This window comes from Arctopsyche grandis, chromosome 5 (assembly GCF_051622035.1).
Source record: "Arctopsyche grandis isolate Sample6627 chromosome 5, ASM5162203v2, whole genome shotgun sequence".
Lineage (NCBI taxonomy): Eukaryota > Metazoa > Arthropoda > Insecta > Trichoptera > Hydropsychidae > Arctopsyche > Arctopsyche grandis.
The window spans coordinates 19,046,908-19,068,698 of record NC_135359.1 but is presented as its reverse complement, the minus strand read 5'-3'; the positions used below and the strand labels follow the sequence as shown (position 1 = coordinate 19,068,698).

At 31.5% G+C, this 21,791-nt stretch overlaps 2 protein-coding genes and 1 non-coding gene across 3 annotated transcripts; 2 read left to right on the top strand and 1 right to left on the bottom strand.

The window, feature by feature from the left end:
- The first annotated feature begins 106 nt into the window (after positions 1 to 106).
- Positions 107 to 3,090, top strand: LOC143911904 (uncharacterized). Its single transcript, XM_077430996.1, has 4 exons — positions 107 to 154; positions 675 to 832; positions 907 to 1,392; positions 1,709 to 3,090. Exons 2-4 carry the CDS (start codon positions 687 to 689, stop codon positions 2,922 to 2,924), a joined length of 1,848 nt encoding a protein of 615 aa, XP_077287122.1. The 5' UTR covers positions 107 to 154; positions 675 to 686; the 3' UTR covers positions 2,925 to 3,090.
- A 334-nt stretch (positions 3,091 to 3,424) lies between these two features.
- Positions 3,425 to 3,496, top strand: TRNAQ-UUG (transfer RNA glutamine (anticodon UUG)). Its single transcript has one exon. It is a non-coding gene; the product is annotated as a tRNA-Gln (tRNA).
- A 6,297-nt stretch (positions 3,497 to 9,793) lies between these two features.
- LOC143912179 (uncharacterized) lies at positions 9,794 to 17,339 on the bottom strand. The gene is made up of 3 exons (XM_077431412.1): positions 15,819 to 17,339; positions 11,109 to 11,521; positions 9,794 to 10,663 (listed from the first exon to the last, which is right to left on the bottom strand). Exons 1-3 carry the CDS (start codon positions 15,943 to 15,945, stop codon positions 10,520 to 10,522), a joined length of 684 nt encoding a protein of 227 aa, XP_077287538.1. The 5' UTR covers positions 15,946 to 17,339; the 3' UTR covers positions 9,794 to 10,519.
- Between the last annotated feature and the right edge of the window lie 4,452 nt (positions 17,340 to 21,791).

The window sequence follows — 21,791 nt, the reverse complement described above, 5'->3', positions numbered from 1 at the left end:
TATTTTTGAGATGCATAGATCAAGGCTCGCCAGTTGACAGTCAGCTTTCTCTCTCATTGCCATTCCGAGTATCGAAAGAGTGCTTCGAACTCGATGACTAAAATGTCTTCACTTTCGTTGAAGCCTCCATTGAACACGGACATTTCATCTGAGCGTGTGTTTTTTGACAGTTTAATTTCTTTTCGACTCTAAGCCTGCTTTTGTGACATATAATTTACTAATTTAAAAACACTAACTAGTGATTACGATACTTCTGTAATAATAACTTGTATAAAAACAATAATTTTCTAATACTCCAATCCTTGTATATTACATATACGTATGTACATATGATTTTGAAATATTCTTTCTTCAGAATACATTCGTGTTTTGTTTTTGTACAATTGAGAATATTTAACATATGAATTAGAGCCGTATTTACGTAGACTTGTATGCAAATAAACTAGCATGAATCATTATTACTTCAGCTAACATTTCATTTCGAATACAGAATACGTAAGTATTTTAAATTTACTTTCTTAAATTGCAACAAATATTGGCCAAAAGTCATATATTAATATTTAAAATGTAACCTTTTCTAATAATTGTATCCTCATCTTTGTTTTAAAGTTCTGTATCTGTAAAAACGAAAGACATATTTATGTTCATAATTGACGGTATAATTTTAATTTCAGTACTATAAATAGATGAACCAAATCAAAATGAATTTGTTATATTCAGTGATAATAAACATTTTAATATGTTGTTTGGACACAACGGCAGTTTCGCAAGGAGAAATTGAAACGAACAAAGACAATATAAGGAAAAACTACACGGCCGACGACTTGATTGCGTATGTTTAAATGCGAATTTGTCGATATTATATGTCAAATATCATAATTTAAACATTTATGCATCACTTTTAAGGCAACTATCAAAATTGGCCAGTTTGGATAGTACACCGAGACAAAGATTTCCACCGAACGTTTACAACGATTATCCAGACGATGCATCTTTTCAAAATCCTCCCAACGGTCCTTACGCTGATGAACAGCAATATTTTCAACCAAACTACTTCGCAGACAATCAGAACTATCCTCCCAATCCGTATCCGTACAGACGAAGACCTACAAAGCAACGCTATCCTTATTTTCCTCAGTATCCCATTCAAGAAGGACTTGCGCCTGGATTTGATCCATACCTCCAAAGACCTTTTCCATTTGGCCCGTCACCGTTTAATCCCTATCAAGAGGGACCTTTGGAAAGTTTAGCCAGAGCGCTAAGTTCCATAGCGAGATATGACGATCAACAATGTGTCCCGAGATTACTTTGCGAAGTAGCAGCAGGAGGTAATCCCAGTGGAAAACAAAACTCCTTGATCCCATCGTTCCTCAGCATGGATTCACTATTCACGTAAGCGAATTTTGTTTGTTTGTTTTGTATGGTTATGTATTAAAGTGATTATAATATTTCACAACTTCAATTGAATTCGATTTGAACTGGTGATGTCATATCGTTACTAAAATTACTATGCACTCATACGAGAGGTGATAAAGAAGTATAGTAATTGAAGGCAGGCTCGAAAAAGAAAGTCGAATGCGTAGGAAGACTCGTTCGCAAATCAGCGAATTAAGTAGGTTGTGTTTGTGTAGTGTTGTAAACGACTTTGACTTTTCAAAATTCCCAATTTCGAAATAGCTCGTTTCAAGTGTATTTCATTAAATTTCAGATTGCTATCTGCTTTTGCCAGCGAACAAGTGTCACCTTTTCTCATATTTGGAAGAGCGGCTGTTTTGGGTGTTACCTCACAAGGAAATCCATCGTCGTGTAGATATGCTTATCCAGAATGCCCCAGAGATCCGGATCGCCTTGTTGATTATTTGAATAACCACAATGGAGGGTTCTTTAGGTTTTTCAATGGAGTCCAAGAGCAGCAGCCTGGAGCTAATTTTCCGCTGGGAGGAGATCAACAGTCAATTCTTGAACAAGCGAGTCAGGACTATCAACAGAACTTGCAACAAAACTACCAACAAACTAATGAACCAAACTATCAACAAAACTACCAACAAAATAATGAACCAAACTATCAACAATACAAACCTGGGCAACAGTATCCACAGTACTCATATGAAAACTACAATGAAAGACCTCAAAACTATAATAATAATAATCATAATTATAAAAAACCAGGTAAAAAGACTCGTTTTCCTAACAGGTACGAGTCACGCATTCTGATTGAAAATTCAACGTCTGAAAATGAAGGTAGGATACAAAACAAACCGTCCATTAATGCCAATCAAGATTTGTACATAGCCCAAAGTTACCATTACCCAAATGTGCTTCAAAGCAACGAGAACGCATTTAAATTCCCCGAAGCATCCTTCGACAAACCGGTGATATTACCGAGCATAAATTCAATCCAATCTGATTCACATTTGAAATTTCCGTCCGAGGACGGCAGCTATAAGAAAACCAAATCGCTGCTCTTTCCTGGACACCAAGACGATAGAGAAAACCAAGTGGGTTACTATCCGAGGCCGCTTCTCTTCTATGACCACACGAAAATGATTTTTCCGGACCGCACCGGAACGGGGAATCTTAAATTCGATTTGGAGAAATTGCATCACTCCACTTACAGACCGGATATTGGCAATAGGTACGTGCCTAACTATTACGCAGGACATTACAACAAACCTAATTATTATTACGGTGGTCAATACCAACCTGTGACATCTGCTTCGACGACGAAGAAATACGTATACATAGTCAGGGGCAACGGTGATCCGAATAATCCGGAAAAGGTGCCCATTGAATATGCGAGACAGGCTAAAGCCAATGTAGAAGATCAAGAAGTACAAGAAACTGAAAACGTCGACGAAAAGAGACACGGAAAGTCGTGGATTTTTCCGTCCAACTATCAAGGAGTAACGTATAATAATCGTTAATTTTTATATTGTATAAAATTACAAGGAAATACTTTTATATAAAAATATTGCTTATTTACGATAGTACTTATTATTTATTACTATTTATTTTGAAATAATTTTGTACTAAAATGTATCTATGTACATAGCTAGTGATTAATAAATTATTTTATGTAATATACATCTGTATATCTGGTATTATTTCGCCTAAAAGAAATATTTCAACAATAAATTTCAACAATAAATCAAATAATAAAATTTAATCGCAATATAAAGCTTTTGTTTATAATCAGCTCGCAATAAACAAAACAGGTTTAGCGATAATATTGTGTGTCATTTAATCATTTATTAATTAAAGGTTGTTTGAAGATTATCTTCAATTTAATATAAAAGTTGTTTCAAAATTTTGTATGAAAACATTTTGTTTTGTTTTTATTAATTTAAATAGTCTATTTTATTTTATTCACAGATTTTTAATAAACTTTATTTTGATAAAGCCACATTAGAACACCCCGGACGTTGGTCCCATGGTGTAATGGTTAGCACTCTGGACTTTGAATCCAGCGATCCGAGTTCAAATCTCGGTGGGACCTTTCTGTTTTGTACTTTTTTTTCTATTTTAATGCTTTTATAACATTATATATTAAAACTTAATACATAAAAATGAATTATTTTTAAATAAAATACATAAATTCGATTAAAATCTTCTAAAAATTTTTCGACACGAAAAAATTAAAATTTCTACGATATACAAATCAACCAATAAATTGTATCGAATATTCAAAACCTGAAGTTTAAAAACACTTCATTGCGGTTATATAGATATTAAATATACGTTTTATATAATACATATAACGTGGAGTATGTACATATATAGATAGTTTATCAGTTGAGTGTTGTATGTATGTTAATATTAAGTTACAAATGATAAGATATTGTATATACATACATACAATTCTCCCCATTTACAATCATATAAAGTGAAACTTTTCTGATAAATACTACAGTTAAGGTTCGTAAACGTACATAGGATATTGTAGGTTGGCTCGTTTTCCACAGTGATAAATATCGTTGTACATAAAACATTGTGTTATTAAAAAAATTGTGTTATTGAGTTAAAGGATAAGTTTATCGTGTTAATAAGTGTTATAAATAAAAATAAATACAGTTTAATACAAAAGCAACGATGAATGCTTCAGATAGCGTCACAAGGTGATGTATTCTATTATTTTAAATATTGATTTTTAAAGACATGAAAAATTTAGTAAAAGTAAAATTTTCATTTTTATTTAATAGTTTTATTTAATATACATATATAATACAATATATATGTATGTATGTGCATATCTACAACATTTTCAATATGTGTAAATTTTATCGAATTGAATTATTGGATATTTACCAAGCACTCAAATTTTTCGAAAGGAAATCTTGAGATAGCAATAAGATATCAATTTTTATGCGCTTTACATATTACGTATGAAATATTTTGAATTATATACTTTATTGTTATTATAAATTATTGATTTCAGGCTGCCTGCTGATTATTATCTACATAGATATGTATACGAAATAACATGAATTCTATGGAGACAAAGCCTGCGGAGCTGTATTAATATTACATTAATATCTAGTAAGATAGACTTAATATTTTTTAATTACTGCTATTTTATATGTGGATACATAAATTAATACATATGTACATATTTTGAATTTCTATAAGTAATTAAATTATAATCGGCTAGCTATTATTCGAACCAATTTAATTATGTTTTTCTATTGGGACATAGATGTCACTATTAAGTAAATTTAGATTTGTATGTATCTTAGTAGGAAAGGAAAACTTACTTATGAGTGTGTTTGGAAAAAGGTAGAAATTTTTGTGGTTGTATTTTTTAGCGAAAATACCCATAAAAGTCACATTTGATGCATGCTGTAAGAATAGACGTCTATATTGTGGCATGGGAATGTTCAATTCAATATTTATGTAAATTCACCGAGACAACCCAGTGAGGGTTATTTGAATATGTTTTTATATTACACCCTTTCGTTCGACGTTTTCGTTATAACTATAAGTAACGACGGCAATGGTAAAAAAATTGAAGTGACAATTTTCCTACATTTCACAAAATATAAATTTGAAATTTTTGCATAGAAATTAAGTTGGAAATGTAATCGTACAGGCATATACATTTTTTTATTGCAATATGAGACTCCCCCAAGATTGATTCAACCCCTTTTGCGCATACGGGAGCAACGTATGTAAATTTTTGAAATGAAAAACAATATTGCGAATTTGCTTTTCAATTTTGAGCCAATTTCGTGCATACCTATTGTATTCGTCACAACATTTTTTTCTATCCTATCTCGATATTCTTTTGTATGTTATATATAGAAATGATTAAATAGGTACGGATGGAAGTACGCATTATATATATATGTTTACAAGATAAAAATATGATACATAGTATATATCATCAAAGTAATGATTTTCTCCATTTACCTATAATTGATTGGATTTTATATACATATACAAGTGTATGTACGTATTTATGTACAAAAAACATACAGTTTTGCGTGTTCATATACATATATGTATGTACTTTATAGACTCTATAGAATTTTGAACCGATTCCATACTGGACTCTATTAAATATAACAATACAATCAATATCACTGGAATCGAATCAATATTACTTGATGCGTTTATTGAAGCGTATAAATGGGTAATTATTCTACGAAGTCATTATATTTAAAAAAAATGGACACAAAAACTACTTTTTGATGTTTAAATTCATAATCTTGATACAAATTTTGAATCGTTCAGTTTATTCAATTCAATTGTTTTCGTATGATAAAATACTTATTATTTTTCTATGATATTTTGAAAACATTATTGTTATGATTTTCTATAATGAAACACTGTGTACATAATGTACTTTTCTTTCATCCAAATTTTCAGATGAAATTGTGGAATATAATCCCTGAATTGTTTATTAAATAGTTCAATACTTATGTACATATACATGTGTTGTAGATAAACAATATATTTCAGGAGTATCTATGATCAATTAAGTTTTATTAATTTTATTTTTGGTACAATTTGTATTTAAACTCCAGTGTTGTGGGCTGTTGGAAATTGGAGAAGGATGTTGGGATGTCAAATAAAAATACATTTTTGCCAATGTCCTTTGAAAATGTTTACATTTATTTATGGAATAAAAATAGGTAATAAAAATAAGACAATAACTATTTAATGATAATACTAGTAATAACTAAAAAAGGCAGTTTTCAATGGGCACAAAGTCGACTGCAATAATAACTAAACAATATCAGAAAATATTCACAAAAATATCAGTAGCAAAGTCAGAAATATGATTGTGTAACATTTTAAATATACATATGCATTTTTTTTCTTTTTATCAATCAAATTTTTCAAACATAAGAGCGTTAAAACTCGAAAGTCTCGTCGCTGAACATAAAATTTAAATATCTATACAAATACATATTTAAATAATTAAAAATTACTTAATATTGTAATACAAAGGGTAAACCAAATCACTAGATTAAAAAATCTGTTTTTTAATCATTAATACATCAATTATCTTGCAAGTGTTGACAAAAAGCGGTTATTTTTAATATGTTATGCTTACAGACAACTATTGGTATGTTGATATCTATATTAAAAATTGGTCAATATAGATATTCAATATGGTATAAAAGTTTAAAAAATCATTTGAATGGAAAGAAAAATCGAAACATCACTAAAAAGCAGTTCTATATTGTGTCGATTAAGACAATTCACATCCAGTGACGTTTCGTTTATTGGTCCATTTGACATTATTCAATTACAATTAAAAAAACATGACTTTCACTTAATATGTACAAAGTAAAAATATGACAAATTATCTTCAGTAGGATACTCGCCACTCACTAGAAAAGCAAAAATAGTTTGAAAATTAAAGTACGAAAACTGGTTTTATTTTTACCAACGCGAATACTGACAATAATTAACAATATAAATATGAAAAAATTAAAACATTCCTTTCACGATTCTCACAAGTAACATTTACAAAAATACTAGAGTACAATATAAAATATCCAGACTTTTCGTGTTAATTTTATTTTTACCACAAATTTTTTAATTATAAAATTTAAATTCGATTTAAATTGCTTGTTTATCAAAATAATTCAGTATATATTTTTCCAAAACTTTCGAAATTTTATTTTAAAACTATCCATAATAACATTTCCTTTATATTTTTACAATATACTTTTTTCATCGTGATGTAATTTTCATTAATTAACATTTAATTTTATTCACTTTCTTTTTATTACTTTGGATTCGTTATTATTAAATATATATATCCTTATATAAATAGTTAAATATATACATATGTATATATGAACTGAAACCAAAATAAAATGAAATCACACTAGTCAACACAAAACATCCAGAAGAGGCTCAATGACTAGGGAAATAAATAAAATTACAATACATACGGTAGAATACTCGAATGGAAATCATTTCTGCACTGTTCAAATTTTCGACTGTCAAATTAACACATAAAATTTAATTGTAAAGAGATCAGTGAATGGTAATTGAAATTAAAACACTTTAAACGCACGCGAAAACCGTGGCATTAGCGAAACACGAACGTGGGCAGTGCTGCGTTTCGATTTTTATATTTATATATACATACAATTAATGTAGGGGCGTCTGTCACAGGCGGCACGATTCAAGGGCGGCTAAATTTTGCAAGACTTTTTATAATTATAGATACAATAGTCACATTTCGCCAATGCCGAGTTCGCGTAATTCGCGATGACCTAATCCTAAGTATCCTTATATTTAAAAAAAATTACACTTAATAACTAATCTGGAGATCAGTTGGAAACAGGATTGGTTTGTTGCCTGGGGCAAAAATCACAGTGACGCTTTGATGCGCGAAGACGCTGAACGAGAACCCGAAATATGAGGGCTCGATTTTGGAAGGGAAAACACTTTTTCCCTTATTTAAGCGTCCTTAACTTCGCTTTAATAAACACAGAAACGCTTTCAATAAGAAAGGCCGCCGCAAAACTCAAAAAAAATAATAAAAAAATTACAACAATCTACAAATTGAATTAAAATAAAAAAAAATTACAACACTGATATTTAATAAAAAGGAGTATCACACATTGAACACATCATATCAATTTATTGCAATTCAAGAAGAATTCATTTTCTTATTGCATTCGTAATATAATATGTATGTTGTGTGATGCGACGGCCACGCGAAATCTTAGAATTACTATTTTTTATATTTTGTTTTTTTTATTTTTTATTTTTTTTTGTTTTTTTTTAATATTTTTTTTCATACAAACATGGAATTCTTTTAAAATATATCGTTTCGGTAAATAATATACGTTTTTTTAATCAATATAATATTGCAATAAAAAAATCTATAATATATACCAGTAAAAAAAAAATAACTACTACGTCACAAGCGAATCCTTTACAATTAAAATACGTCTTATTTTTTTATTTTACTAAAATACTTAAAGTGCTAAACAAACTCGGTAAAAATATTCGACGTCTCATACGCGACGATTCGAATTCCATAAAACTACAAATACAAATACACAATACGACAAAAATGTTCAGAATTGTATAAAAATGCGGTTTTACGGATTGAAAGCGGAACATTGAATAAGAGTTGATTAAAAGTACGAATGTCGATTATGATTAAGTATTAAGTCAAATTTGAAAATGTCATTTATATACACAGAGAATCGGAAAAATGGCACAAGAATAATTTTGAAACAACGTTCAATTTTCAAAATTTGTCACGCGCGATGAGATCATATTGAAAATATTCGTTTTTACAGATCTGAAATAATATCGGGTTGACAAGATACGAGTGCACTCAGACCGAATCCGCTGATTTCGTCACTCGGACGTAATTCGGACGTTGCTACGTTACGAGTAACGTCCGAGTGACTCGGTCTGGGTTTACACGTATCGTTTCAACCCTGTAAAAGAGGCGTTGATCAAATCGGTATGCAGAATGTTTTAACCGTACATGTGCCTCTCCAAAAAAAATATACAATACACAGAATTTTTTTAACACTATTTATTTACAAGAGAGGGGGTTTTAGGGGCGCCGCGGCGCCATGCGTCCAACAGACGGCGCCTCCTGACTTATCTAATAGAGATCATAGGAAAACTATCACGAACAAAATAATGTTATTATGTCCGCATTGACTTTTTTACAAAAAAAAAAAAAAAAAATACAATTTCGTAGGCAGATAATTTATACAAGAAAAGCAATATATTATGTATATTACAAATGACCATCGAGGTCTGAAGAATTTAAGAGGAAAGGTGGAAAATTTTTGACACATTTAAAATATATTTAATTTTTCGTTGTTCTAACGGGATTTTAATAACCCTCACGTCACTAAAACGAAAAATAAAAAAAACATTTTCGAACGTGTCTCATACAGAAAATTTGAATAGTTTCAAAATGTGGCGATTTAAACTAATAATGTTTGTCGACCTAGCATTTCCTAATGAATTTAATAATTAAAATTATAAAAAAGACGTAATTGACTATTTTTTAATTGAAAATATCTTATTATTATATTTTTACTAATTCGAATGTAAACAAAAATAAAAAAAGTAAAAAGACATGGCCAAGAAAAATCACCAGATATTGTAGGAACAATAGCTGTCGTTTACATATTTATATCAATACAATAATAGTTCTACAAAAGAAAAACAAAAAATATACACAATATTGGCACAATAATTACTATTTAAACTTTTCAATAACATTATAATTATTATTAATATTTTTAAAAAAAATCTCTTTTCACATTACTTAAAATGAGATCAATATATTTTTGATTTAGGTATCGGATCTTTGGAACATATTTTAGAAGAAAACAAAACAAAAATTAATGATAAAATACAATCGGAATCTCAAAAAAAAAAAAGAAAGAAATATATATATATATATACACAGGTGAGCCCTGTTCTCGCCATTTATGGCTACAATCACAAAATCGCTTTCCGATTCGAATTTACAATTATAAAAAAATTAACTATTCATCAGATGTTGTAGAGACGCCAAAATAAATTTGAATATTAATTCTAGGACACTTACCGTTCGCGGGTCCATACGGCACTTTCGGATCGATTGGTAATTTTTAGGAATACAAACGGAAAACAAAACCAGCAATCATAAAAAAAATAGTAAAACGGAAATTACCTACATTTTATCTACGATAATGATATAGAAATGTAATAAAATATTTTCAATTTGGATCGAACGTCAAGCGTAGTCGCTCGGTGCGATCTCAAAGTAAAAATCTTAACAACTTTGGATACAATTTATAATCTAGATTCTAGATGAAAAAAGTTACAAAAAAACACATTAGAATATTACACAAATCGATAAGATTCATATGCCTCGTGCGATTCGCGGAAATAACGAATCGATTGACATTTGTGTGAGCGTTGGTGAATCATAGTCTCGAAACCATTGTTCCTATAGTCGTCGCTTGAGGAAACGATAAACTGAGATCGTTTCCAAAAATGGTTCATTTTTTATTCGGAAAACGTGGAAAATTCATCGGGTGGTGGCCAACAGTTTCCATCCAACGACGAGAACGACTGCAGTCCAGATCGAACCGCCGAGACTTGCTGACAAGAATGTAGAGATGAGGGATCCTTCATTCCCCAATACAATCGGGGCTTGAGGTACAACCTCGACCTGAGAACCAAAAAAAATGCATTTTAGAAACTTCAGTGACATGAGAGGGGGATAGGGATGCTCTAAACGTGGCGGCAATAATGGATTTTTTTAATTAAGCAATTTTCCCTCGTGCCAAAGGTGGGGTAGAGATCCACCCTCTCACGGTTCAAATTAAAATCGCACAATGAAAAATCTCTTTGGTGCGTCGTAACCGAATTAACTTCGCCAAATGAATAGGATTAAAGCTGCAGACGAGGAAATGGAAATACGACAATCTTTAACAGTGAATGTCTTTGAAAAAGTACAAATAAAAAAAACCTCTTGTAGGTAAAACGAAACCGTACTTAACGGCGAACGAATCCAATTACGGATTATAAGAGTGGTTTCGCTTCGTTGAATATAATTGATTTGATTCTAACAAATTCGTGGGAATTGGGGATAAAATAATAGGAACATTACTTACATTAGCGTTGGTTTCGCAGGAATCGTCCCTGTTGAGGCAAGTGGTTTCTTCTCCGTTCCAATTTGCAGCATCTTCGCCTTTGCTTTTGGTGGTTTTCTTTCTTATCTCGCGTAAGCTGGTGGTTCTTCGTCGTCGTCGTCTTTGCCTCGGAGGGAATGTTGGTCGGTTGGTTGCGGTCGATGGCGTAATTGCAGGAGTGTTGGGGCAAAACACCTCATCATCTCCGAAATATGCCATGGAATTGGTGGGTTCGGGATCGAAAACTTCGCTGAAAGTTCTTGACAGGTGCTGGAAGCTGCACGAAGGACTGGTCGGTGGTGTTTGGGACGATCTCACTCTTCGGCGTGGAAGTTGCTGGTGAACATTATTGTGCGCCAGAAGATCAGGCAGTTGAAGGTTTGACGGGATCTGAGCTGTAAACAAAAAAAAAAACGAAGAACAAATTAATAAAAAAATCTAGTCAAGTTGAAGGGGATAATCCCCTGTCGAAAGCGATAGTCACGCAAGGAGAAGTAACACCTGTTAACGCTACAAAGCTGATGTTTTTCAATTCTTAAATATATATGTAATAGTCATGGCAGTTTTGCTTGCAGATATCAATACGAGTGTCAAACCAAATGAGTGAAGAGAACTATAATACACTTTGATATATCTCCAGTATTGAGAAGCTCACAAAAAAGGATTTCGTGATGAGAGTGCGAGTACCCGTTTCGTGTTGGGTTCGAGCACAGGTGTTCAGTGGAAAAAAGAAAAATCAAAGGGCGATCACTGAAAACCAGTTTGCAGAGGGAGACGGAACCAAAACAAAGATTAGGGGGACCTGTCGGTGATCTCGTTTTTTTTATTCCTTTCCTTTCTTTGGGTACATCTCCTGTGCCCTTTTGATTTTGTTGCCTTCAAAAGTTTCGGGACAAAATGTTCGCGAACGAACCGAGGACCTTCGGATTAAAACCAGCGAACAGGTAAACGAGACGACCCGTATGTACCCCCCAGACTCAAAGGACCTATCTCGTGGGTGATTGAAAGGTGTACGCCCTTATTGAAGGTTGCATACATGCGAGAAGCGCCACACAACTTAATGCGAAACAGGTGGACAGACAAAAGTGGAAGCCATACTTTGTTGCACCACACTGAAGGTGTAAAGAAAAAAAATAACACAAAAAAGGATTCGCAAAAGCATGCATACATACATACATACACCCATAGCAAGTGCTCTTTATATTATTATTACTGCAGTTACATGGCGCGAACAAAGCGCATAATATATGCACCGACCTTGGAACGAGTTAGCTGCATCACAATTAGAGAATGACTGATGTGGATTTTATAATGAGCGAATCCATGGGTTCAGATTGACATAGGACATCTAGATTTTAAAGCAATGATTTTTTGTCGATGCCAGATTTTAGTCAACTTCAGAAGACAATATAATATTTTGATTGAATTCAAACAAACAAGCTTCATATGTACTTAGCGGTACATAACAAGCAGATCTTTGTCTCTCATTTGCGGTAGCAAATGGTGAAATCATAAACACATAATATTTACTATACGTTTACACTACTGACCGAGTAGTACTACCGTAGTAGTTGGACACGTCATTCGAATGCAGCTGCATGCAATTTTCTGCAGTGACGCAACAAGCGTGCACATTGTTTAAAACGCAATAGCATATCTCATGTATATAGGTGTATATTTTTTTAAATGAAATATTAACAAAAAATAAATAATAAATTCATAAGACTATGTGCAGGTTAACTAACAGTCGTTTCTGGGAAGTTAGGTCGATTCAACACCTGAACGTCGGCTCGTCGCTTGGATTAATTGTTCTTTATTAAATCATATTTTTTGTTCAACAACTATTGTCTGATCTATGAATGAATCACTAGTGTGAATATAATTAATGGACACGCGAGTTTGTTTACTTTTTGAGTGATGTTTTGAATGCAATGGCCGCGACCGTCTTCAAGGAAAGTTCGACTTGCGTGTGTGAATCATTGGCACTGAACTTACAACAGAACAATTAAATGAATGAGTCGATTACTTTTGATTTATTATAATTATTTAACGGGATGGTATATTTTGAACATGCATGAAATTAATTTGATTGTCGAGGTTATCGTTATTCGCGGAAGGACGCAAATCTTTATGATCAGTGATTGATTCCGATTTCAAATCGGCCAAAATTTAGAGGGCGAATTTTCGCATGATCACTAAACTTCATCAATTCTTATTATTACATACAGAATAAATTGCAAAACAATTTTAGTATTTTGGTATTGCAAAACAATTTTCTGTTTATAAGAAAATTTTTATATAATTACATACATACAATAATAGATTTTTTTGCGTCAAATGTTAAATTTTACATATTCAAATTCAATGTTTATATTATTAACAGTTTGAACATTTTCTTGTAATTTTTTATTAGTCTAATAAATGTGAAGAATAACAATAATTTTTTACAAGCTTTTTATAACTCTAATGTAACAAATTATATGTAAATTGTCATAATATTGTAAGTTGAATTCTGCAGCAACTTCATACATAATAAAATGTAAAAGTTTCGGAGAGACTATTTTCTAAACTAACTTCAATCCAAGAAAAATAAGTCTTTGGTTTAACGCAAATGATAATATATGAGCTATTTAATTGTATTAATTTCCAAAAATTCAAATCTACTAGGAGGAACTTTTTAGCATTAAAAAAAATTAAGCTAACTTACGTAACCAATTCCGTACAAACTAAACGCGAAACTCATTAATTTTTCAATTTCCAATAAATTGATATAATTAGACCGCTCTCTATCCACTAGTATAACGATATGGGCATCGTTTTAAGCGCGCACAGTTTACAATTTGGAAACATGGGAAAAAATGTTAAATGGATTTTAAACGATCCCTCAATTGGATAGTATCATATTACACGATGTTTATGTAAATTTGATAATGCTCCCCAATTTATAGCTCCCAAGTGGGCCCGCTTCATTGTTTCGAGATAGAATTTCCGAACTGAAAGTTCGTAAATCGATGCGTCACGTGCGAAAAAGCGCCGAAGTCATGACTAATCATCGACCAGGTGAAAGTGACCGAAAAAATCATATCGGTAAATTTAAATTAAAAATCCGGTTTTGCGGACAGGCTCAGGACCGAAACGTTATCGCAAATCTTATCGTGCAACTTGGTACCGCGATGGTGCAACAAATTTGGTGTTAATGTCCTTTCAATCATTTTTTTCCGTATGTATATATGTATGTGTGTGTTTTATTAAAAAGCGTAGGTGTTTAGGAGTCAGGATATGACTTGCACGACTCGGAACAGGTTCAAGCACCTCGGCTAAGATAAACAAACAACATGTGGCATAATTTTAGCACAGCTAAAGTACGTTGGCATGCGCTTGACACTATTATAACATCTTACTATGTGTACAGTAAAAGTTAAGTTTTTTGAATTTTGGAATTTCGAGCATGTTAATAGTAGTAGTAGTAGTAGTAGTAGTAGTAGTAGTAGTAGTAGTAACAGTAGTAGTAGTAGCAGTAGTATGTAGTAACAGTAGTGTGTGGTAGCAGTAAGAATAGTAGTAATGGTAGTAGTAGTAATAGTAGAAAACGTATGATATAATATTTTAGCATTTCCATCGAAACGTTTGAAGTAAATAAAATATTTAATTTTATCTGTTGAATTATACATATGTTATATTTCAGCGGAAATGCGTAAGAAATTATCTTTGTGATGTACGTACAAAAAAGTAGCTTAATTTTGATAGTGCATTAAATAAATTAATAAAAAAAACTAAATACATATATACATATATAATATCTACTAAGTGATAAGCATATTATCTAATAAAATGTAAATGGAAAAAATAATAAATTTACTACATTGTTAAACGTTACTATTATATAAATAAATATTAATTTTATATTTTAGTAATTTGTAAATAAGAAAAAAAAATTAATTCCATCTACCAAAGAAATGTGGAAAGGAAAAGTGCAAGGATAAATAAATAAACATAACATGTTAGTATACTAGTAATAAGCATGCATAATTTATTAAAAATAATACAAAATACACCGTATAAAATGCGAGTATTTATTCAATGAGAATTTCACTATGCAAGTATAAATATTACTAAAAAAATGAGATCATAAGTAATAATACACATTTTGTATAAATTTATAAATTTATATAAATTTAAATAAAAGTGTATAAATTTAGAAATAATCTCACATTTACTTAACACTAAAACTAACTAATTACAATAGGTACTATGTACTTATATTTAGTATAAAAAAATATGAGCTATTTTTTTTTTTTTGTAAATCTTCATCACTACTTATTTCGAGTAAATATTTTTTAAATAATGTTAAAAGAATTAAATAAATGATAATATTATTGCCATATCAATACATACATGCATTATTTGTTTAGTAAGATTTTTACATTTAAAAAATAATGAAAAAAATCCAATTTTATCGCAAAGCTTGGACACTTGGAAAAATCGAGGCCTAAATATGAATCACACAACATTCAGATAAGTCGTTTTAACAAAATTACTTGCATATTCGATAGCAGAGAGGATGAAGAAGGCGAGACTCGTCGAAGATTTGAAGAGTGCCATTTGTTTTTACATTAATTAGGAATGGGATGAGTTAGTTTGAAGAGCGTTTGATACAGCAGCGGCATTTACAGCAACATCGAGAAGACTCACCGGTCGTTTCAGCACCCCTGGTAACCATCATAACTCTCAGCAGCTCGCACAACTCTCGTAACAGCCTGTTGAGCATCTCATACTGTGCGTCAGTATCTTCAGTAGACGGGAAGAATCGTATAGCCATCTTCGGTATATTTTCAAAGTCTATTATTATCGTATAAAATTCACAATTCGAAAATCGTTCAAAGTTTTTTTTTCAATATTTGAAATGGATGAAGCACATGTAAACAAGGACGAGTACGTGCAGTTCGTATTCCAAAATAGCAGACACAATGGGAACACCGGCTTCCAAATCGGTAGGGAAAGATTCCAATATGGCCATTTCGAAATGTCGTAACAGTGGCGCGGGAAAATGACAATGTTTCTGGCGCGAAAATTAACACACACACTTCCGATGTCGGGAGAAAACAAGGCTAAGCGGTGCGAACACGACTTCCCTGCTCAATAGTCGCAGAGAGACTGATATGTGCGACAAGCTCGAACAAGCTCGGTGCCTACGAGTCCCCACTCCCTCGCGTGATGTGTTGCCGTCTCGCTCTGCGCGCGCGCGTGCGAGCGAGAGGGGTGAAGGGGCGCGTGCCCGAGGTGGGGGTACAAGGGATAGTGTGATTGTGTGTGATGTGGTTGTGTTCTATGCGGACGCGTGCAAATTGTTGTAACGCTGCATGCAGGATTTGTTACGGCGATACTTGTTACGTATTTGTAGACTGTATGACTCTGCTCGAGTTTTTTTACTTTTCCGATGTCGCGCGTAATTTCAGGGCTGTCTCTGATTTGCCCTTCTTTTTTTTACGTCATTTTTTGTTCGTTCAATTCGAATTAAATTTATTTTAATTTTCGTTTGATGTGTATAATATAATAGTTTACGTCAGAAAATAAATGGATGAAATGAATTTTTTATGTTTTCAGATTGTATTACACATTTTGAATATACATACATACATACATACTTGATTTATCAATTGAAAATACAGCGATTGTTATCTATTTTACAAACTATTTTTCTTGTTAGGCATTATAGGAAAAAAAGTTCAAATGACTATTTACAAATATACATTTTATACGTACATACATATATATTATTTTTACCAGCGTCTTCTTACTTCGCATTCGATTTTTTCATCTGATTTCGTCTGACGAAATTTTTAATCAAATACGATTTTTAGAAAATTACATATCATTTGGTGATTTGTGTTCATACCTGAAGGGCAGAGACATATTGTTGTAATCAACGATACTCTTTACTAATTTTGATTTTGATTTTTGATTTGATTACATCTTATATATATTTTAATAGCTACTGATCTACTGAACAATTTCTATTTTACAATTTTAATTTAATTTTGTTAGTAATCATAGTATTATATTATTCTAATGTTAATATGTATGTACAGCGTAATAGAAAAAAAGAGCCCAAAAACCTATTTACAATTCCTATAAATGCTCATATCTTTACTTATTTAAGTAATCTTCGACGTTGGCTGGGTGCTCGTCAAATAACAAAAGACCACTCCATCGGTATACAAATCAAGAGAAAAAAAAATCATGTTACGTATTTGTAGACTGTGTCAGTTTTTACTTTTCCGACGTCGCGCGTAATTTCAAGTATCACGACATAAGATCCAATGATATAATATTTAAAGACGATTTATAGCAAATTGCATATCAATATATTATTTTTACCAGCGTCTTCTTACTTCGCTTTCGATTTTTTCATCTGATTTCGTCTGACGAAATTTTTAATCAAATACGATTTATAGAAAATTACATATCATTTGGTGATTTGTATTCATACCTGAAGGGTAGAGACATATTGTTGTAATCACTAGTCACCGGAGCCTGAGGGGGCCGTGTATTGTTCAAAGGTTGTAAATGCATTGTTAAAGGTTTACCGAACCTTTCTTACAAAGAATTTACAACAATGGAACAATGGATAGCACTGTGACTATCCTACCTCTAGTAATCACCGATACTCTTTACTAGTTTGTCACTACTTTATTACTCTTTACTACTTTAAGTAGTCTTCGGCGTTGACTGGGCGCTTGTCAAATAACAAAAGATTGCTCCATACAAAGGAAGAGAGAAATAAATCATGGTAGACAATAGTGAACCTTTGTTTGTGCCAAAAGTATCATCCGATCTTTGTTTGTAAATTATAAGTATGGTTGTTAACAGGCTATGGAGTCGCTTCAGAATTTACCGACTCCGACTTGAACGATTTTAGTAAGGTTCGGTTTTGGCCACAACATCAAAATACCTGCAATTTAACGATTTTATTTATAATGTAATTTAAATTCATGATTTTTATAAAATTTAAATTTATTAGTGAATATTTACTTCAACAAAACTGGAGACTCTAGTTGACACATACCATAATACTGCTAATTAAAGAAAATAATAAAAAGGAGTCAGAGTCTGTTGACACCGACTCCGATTTCACAACCCTGGTTGTTAGTGAAAATATTTTACATGGTGAAGTCCACTACGTTCGGAATTGAAATTACGATCATTTTTCACCATCGAACTATAAAAATCTATTGAAATTTCCATTGTTGACCAAACCACGCAAAATGGCAAAGTTTCAAAACGATTTGAAGACTGTAGGAATTAATGAGAGGCTTGTAAAAATAAAACCTCGTCTACTGATACTTATACAAAAATACATTTTTTGAATATTGTGGCGCATCCTGTAATGTAATGGTTCAAACTTCAATAAATATATAAATAAGTAAATATAGTAAAAGAAGTATCATTAAATATTATGTTATTACCAGCTCTTAAAATTGGTGTCCATTTACAAAGGTATACACCTACATGTGTTTAACTCTATAAATTTAACCCTAACAACCCAATCTTAAATGAATAGGGCCAACCTTTACTTAACCTAACCTATCCTAACCCTTAAATAATACCAACCCTAACAATCTAATCTTAAATGAATAAAACCAACCCTGAAAATGTAACTGGTTATGATTTCACTGAAACGTCAGTGTAAATATAATTTCACTGTGACATATATAATAAGCACAATACAACAGACGATGAAGATTAAAAATTGAAATTTTCTTTAAGTCAACTGTAGTGTTTAGCTCCCATCACTCTTTATTTAAAGTGATGGAGGCAACTAATTAATTTACATATTATTTTTTTTTATTAAGCGAATCAAACTGGCAATTAAGTATGTTGTTAGCGTCAAATTTGTGGTTCTAACAATCACATTCTCAAACTTTTATATTAATTAATTATTAAATCATATAACAATTTTGCATTCTTTGAAATTAATACACTTACACGGAAACCACAGTACATGTAAATATTTATTTGTACTTAATTACATGTATGTATGTACTGTGTATTAGTTTCAAAGCAACAATACAGTTGATCAATAGAAAACTATTTCTATTTAACGAACATTTTAGAAGACTGGTTCCACTATAATATGATTTATGACGATGGGTCGAAATCACCCTTTTACATGTGACAAGCTGTGTTTAGGGTTAATTATTTCTCATAATCTTGAAAAAAGTATATGCGCGTACAACGCTTACTCGCCCTTCGTTTACGATCAAATGATGGAGAATACCCTTATATGCAAATTATCAATAAAACCATTTTAAAGTTTGTACACGTCAACGTCACTCAATTTTAATAAAGAGCTACTTTGTGTACATATATATGCGGCACAAATTATACCACACACACACAGAATAGTTTTAAATCAACGGATTTAATAATATAAAACTCAATCGAATGGACAGATGTATAATCGAATTCTATTGTTTCATATACATACATATGTACGTAAGTAAAAATGTATTTAGATTACCTAAGCCCAATCTGCTTTAGGTCATCGACTTTAGAGAGTCTTTAATTTATATTATGTATTAGATGTATTATGAGCATTTATAAGAATTGTAAATAGGTTTTTGAGCTCTTTTTCCTATTATGCTGTACATTAACATTAGAATAATATAATACTATGATTACTAAAAAAATTAAATTAAAATTGTAAAATAGAAAATGATCAGTAGATCAGTAGCTATTGAAATTGATATACGATATATTGTGAACATAATTTCTTAATAATAAAAAGAATTTAAAAATCAAAAATTTATTTTTAATTAAATATTGTATTGCGTATCAGCCATATTGTCAATATTGCTGATACGATATCAATAATATCATTGTTTAAATATAAGTGTATAAATTTAATTTACAATGCATCGATAAATAATTTGTGGTAGGACATATTCGAAGATAATACACATTCGTTTGATGATGATTTTGTGGGTTATGATATTTTTTTGAACGGCCTTTCCTCCTATCGATCAAGATCAAGTCGACAAGTTAGGACTAGTTTTATAATGGGTACCATTTATCGGCCCGGCAAAATAGCGCTATTGCCAGACAAATTAGGTATTTATCACGATATAGTATGCAAATGACCTTGAGTGCCCCTCTCTAAAATAGCTCGCACAACAGAATCGGGGTCCACCCGGCAAATCAAAGGTCAAATGGGTTGCCAGTAATTTAAAATGTATATCAAACAATGAATTTTTTAACGTACTAACAACCCTAACAACCTAATCTTAAATTTTATTTTTGTTACTGGCAACCCGTTTCGTGCGAGCTATTTTAGAGACGTTAATTTGACATTAAATGTAGTTTTGACATTTGTCGTGTAATTTATTTTACAGCCGTGCCAAAAATATTATCCCTTTTATAATCATATTACGTATGATGTAGGTAATATTAGTTTATTATATGAATTACATTATAATTTCACTAGGAATTCCTTATACAAAAATAGACAGATAAGAAGGAAAAGTGGTAAATTGGCAAACTGATACATATGTAGTAAGTAGTACATATGAATATTTGCTTTTTAACGCTCGTCACATTTAGCGGGCAATGACGCAATTACCGATCACGCCATTGTCGCTATCCTTGCCTTTTTTATGTTCATCTCTTTCTTGCTCTTCGAATATACGAAGTTGCATACATGTGTTTAAAAAGTGGTCCGATGTTGGTACACACAGCGGCTTATCTAAATTCTACAATCTACGGCAAACGAAGCTTTTATCGGAAAATAACCTGCTTTTATTTTTTTTGTCATATTAAATGTATGAAAAAAAAGACACTTTTTATCGAGATACGCACGTGTAGCAGATGTGAGTGAATAAATCAATTAACACAATTGAATTTTATCAACAGGATGCGGTCAAGTTTTATAGTTTGATGTGGTTTGTTAGGCCCGATGTTATTCCAAGTTTCCGGATTTAAATGACCTGTCTATGGATTTCGCATTTCTTTGTCTTATATGTATATCGAAATTGCATCAGAAAATCCTACGTTTTAATAATTGGTACATTGTACATTTTTTCCTATTTAAAATTTTGTATGACTAATTAAAGCAGGTACTCATTTTTAATTCGTAATAGAAATTGTCTATAGAAATAAAATTCAATTATATTTTGGTATGTACGTAAAAAAAATATCGAAAATCTGAAATATACATATATAGGTTACCTAATATTGATAATAAATCATATTTGTATTGTTCCAATTATTACGACGCGCAGTTAATTGAACATCACAATATGTTTGCCATCGATCGAAACTGCGTAATTTCCATATGGTTTGTGGTTTATTTGTTGACAAAAATGAAAATTTTCCTGAAGGTAATTATTGCGATTAGATGTTTTTGTTTTATTTAATCTAAGGAAACCATTCGCATTCTTCGATTATGCGATTTAACATTTAACAAAAATTACAGATATCTTATTTGTTGTGACTGCCGCAATTTATTCAATTATTTGTATTTAACAAACTTTATTATTCAAATTGAACTAATGCGCAATAAATAATCAATAATTACATCGACGGTGGCATTGTCAATAAGTTTTCAACCGCAAATGTTTACAAAAGCAAAGCCCTAACCCCGATTCTGGTTGACATTGTCCTTATTTT